Source organism: Penaeus monodon, chromosome 32 (assembly GCF_015228065.2).
Source record: "Penaeus monodon isolate SGIC_2016 chromosome 32, NSTDA_Pmon_1, whole genome shotgun sequence".
Taxonomy (NCBI): domain Eukaryota; kingdom Metazoa; phylum Arthropoda; class Malacostraca; order Decapoda; family Penaeidae; genus Penaeus; species Penaeus monodon.
The window spans coordinates 3,006,261-3,009,677 of record NC_051417.1 but is presented as its reverse complement, the minus strand read 5'-3'; the positions used below and the strand labels follow the sequence as shown (position 1 = coordinate 3,009,677).

Below are 3,417 nucleotides of genomic sequence, written 5' to 3'. Positions count from 1 at the left end.
TTAGTTCATGATTAATGAAAATTTTGTGGGTAAAAAAAAATATATATATATATTATTTTTTAGTATTAGTCTTACATGTGTGCCAAGCGAAAAAAACTCTCAAAGCAAATTAGTTAATATATGAATTGTACCCCACAGCACAAGGAGGCAGTAACAATTCAGCTCTCCTAGAACACATAGAAGAAGTGCGCAGAAGCCAGCTCGCAGTGTGCCAGACAGCCCAGCTGGTGCAGGAACAGGTTGCCCAACTTGTTGCATCTCGTGCTCAGCTCGAGGCCCACAGATCGTCACTGCACCATCACCTGGCAGCTATAACATCCCTCATAGCTAACAGTACCAATCATTCAACTACAACTACCACAGCTGCTTCAACTACTGGTACAGGTACCATGCCTAATGGTACATCAGTATTTGTCTCAGCTCCTGTAACTACCTCTACGCAGGGTGTAAGCAGTAGTAATCACAACATTGCACAGGGAAGCTCTACCACGAGTACCAATACCACATCCACAAATACCAGTCCAGGGCACAGTCACCCCCTTCCACTCACCACGACGACCCCCACGCTGATAGGCAGCCACCCTGTCGCAGCGGTTATCAACAGGAGCTTGCAGTCTCTTGTGCCAACAGCCTCCGTCATGTCCTGGGGTGGATTATCTTCTCCTTTCCTTAGTAGTACAAACATTGCTTTCTCATTAGAGAGTAAAGATGGAGTATTTTATTCTCAAGTAACAAATAAAGAAGGAAATAAGGATTTAAAAACGACTATATCTAGTGCAAATACTTCAAAACCCAACAACAGAATAACAGTGTCTCACGGAAATGCCAAGACCTCCTCGAGTAATCGTCACAGCTCCAGTAAGTGCCATAAACATGCTCTGACAGAAGCGACCAACGGATCTCCAGCCAAGTTCAATGGCATCCCGACCAATCTTCCAAAGCACATCTTCAAGCCCCTGCAGCTTAGCGGGCCAAATACCAGTGCTAACGCGGCCAAAAAGACCACGAAGACGGTCAGCTATACCCAGGCCCCCAGCGTCACGGGAGGCCTTCCGCACCCGTCTGTGGCGCTCGTAGCACCCAGCACAACAGTGACGAGCCAGAACGGGTTGATGCCTCTGCCGCTCATCCACAACTCCACCAGTAAGCATGGCAGAACCAACAAACCTCAGATTGGCTTCACACCATACTCCAAAACCTCTCCTACCAAAGTACCACAATCATGGGTGTCAAATTGAAATTATGTATTGTACTGTATTCAAATCTCTATTAATATATAACCTAAAAAGCCTGTTTCAGCCACAGGTCTCTGTTACAGAGTTTAATTGAACCATGTGAATATTTGCCTAGAGATGGTTCCTCAAACAGTATTCCATGTTTTTAGCTCTGCCAAAGATTTTTCTTCACCGTTCGTGTGAGGATTTGAGCTGTTGGTATGGGATGTATGCTTGTGATGGTTGTAGCATAAATGAATGGATCTCACTAGTCAGGTATATTCCTATTTTAGACCCCATGGAGATCTAGGAATAGAAAACATTTTTCAGCACTGAAGACATGTGGATAGTTTACATTTCATTACACCTGATTTCTTCTGGAAACTGAAACTCACCCTGGAAAAGATCTTCAAAATATGTTGTTAAGAAGGGAAGCTTTTGTAACATTGTAGCGAGACTGCAAGGTAAAAGATGAGTAAATGTTAAGCTGGTCTTTTATATAATCCAGCCCGATTTCTATTGATTTGGGTCGTTGGGCCCTGTATGGTGGTGTAAAAGATCCTGGTGAGTGCGCGTGATGTGTGCCTCTCATGAGTCAGTCCCATGTCTGTTTCATGAGTCATCTTGTTTTATGTCTAATGAGTCATCCCATTTTCTTTATCTCCTATGGAAGTACTGTGATGTCTGAATCAGTAGCTTGAATGTAGATAATGGCAGCCTAATATTTGCTATAATGAATTCAGATGTGGATGCCAAATTGCTGCCATCACAATTGTGTACTGACAGACCAAATATATCACATTTGTATTTATAAACCAAATAAAAAAGGAAACACAAAGGTCTTCTTTGATTTGCATCCGGTTTAATAACATGTGCATACAATAATTTTCTCATCAAATACAGTGGATCCATTTTTTTACAAAAAATAAGATCTGAGAAAATTGCCATTAACTCAAGGACTATTGATTCTCCGTCTTCATCATTTTAGTTTGTAAGTACTACATCTTATCCATGACAAAGTAAGTTTAATTTCTTGCTCAGCAATGAAAGCATTCTCCTGTTTAACATGCAACTAATAATTGTGAGATGAAAATTTAAACATACAGTAAATGATATTGAAAAATGCTGGTGATCAGTATATTACATGAATATTACACTTGTATACTGGAAAAAAGCTAATCTTCGACGAGCTGTTGACGTATTTCTTGCTTCTAATATTATATCAGCTGAGGATATAGAATAGTCAATATTTCTTTGAACAACTCCTCACAGTTATGCTTCCCCATGTTCTATTCCAAGGACCAATGTCTTTCAGGCCTTAAAATTTAGTTACTGTTACTCATGTTCGTATGCCACTGTGTAATCATAAATATGCTACTATGACCCATTCAAGAAAATCACGTCTTGCATAGAAACTATTTAATATGTGAATTTATCTGATGTAGTAGAAGTCAGAACTTCAGGAAGTTAACTGTATGTTTATTACAATCAATGATTCTAAAGAACTAGAAGGAATATCAAATCTTGAAATACCTACGTCCTTGAAACTAAACATTTCCTTCACTGTCTTTCAGCTAGATACACATTGTTCCAGGTTTTCTTGTTAGATCTAGCACACTAAATATTTCACTGGCTGATAGAGTATATCATCCACGTTAATGGCAGGTTCTTTTATCCGAGGCCTACTGGGAAGTATACTGCTGTAAGACTCCTTTCCTTTCTCTTACTCTTGACTAAGACTAAGCTCTTAAGGTTCTTTGTAATTACAAGTGAAAAGTACAAAGACTCTGGACATCAGGGCAAATTTCAACTGGAGGTCAATGGTCATATTGTTGACAAGATGTATATAACTAAGGATTGCTTTTAGAGATAAGTGCATTTCATTTATGCAGTCTCATGCTGCTGCGTACAATTTCTGTCTCATGTCTAGTTCAAACTGCAATACATATTCTTCGACATTGTAAATATCACATCCAAGATTCGCTTGTACATTAAGGGAAACATGTATTTATAAATTTGATTTGTATTACTGTTGTCTCGGAAAATTAAGATAAATCCACATTAAAGAAGAAAAATGGGACTACTATTCTGTGAACAACATTCATAAGGATTTAATCTAATTAAGAAAAAAATCCCGGCCATCAATGCAAGACTGTAAATATAGTTTGCATGTGAAGTCGGACCCTTTAGAAAATCATGAAGA

At 39.1% G+C, this 3,417-nt stretch overlaps 1 protein-coding gene across 1 annotated transcript in view; it reads left to right on the top strand.

The window, feature by feature from the left end:
- Positions 1-2,052, top strand: part of LOC119593354 (mucin-5AC-like) — a gene marked incomplete at its 5' end in the record, with an annotated part of 3,671 nt that extends 1,619 nt beyond the window's left edge. Inside the window, 1 exon segment of the mRNA XM_037942280.1 lies at positions 139-2,052. Coding sequence (XP_037798208.1) covers positions 139-1,238 — 1,100 coding nt within the window.
- Between the last annotated feature and the right edge of the window lie 1,365 nt (positions 2,053-3,417).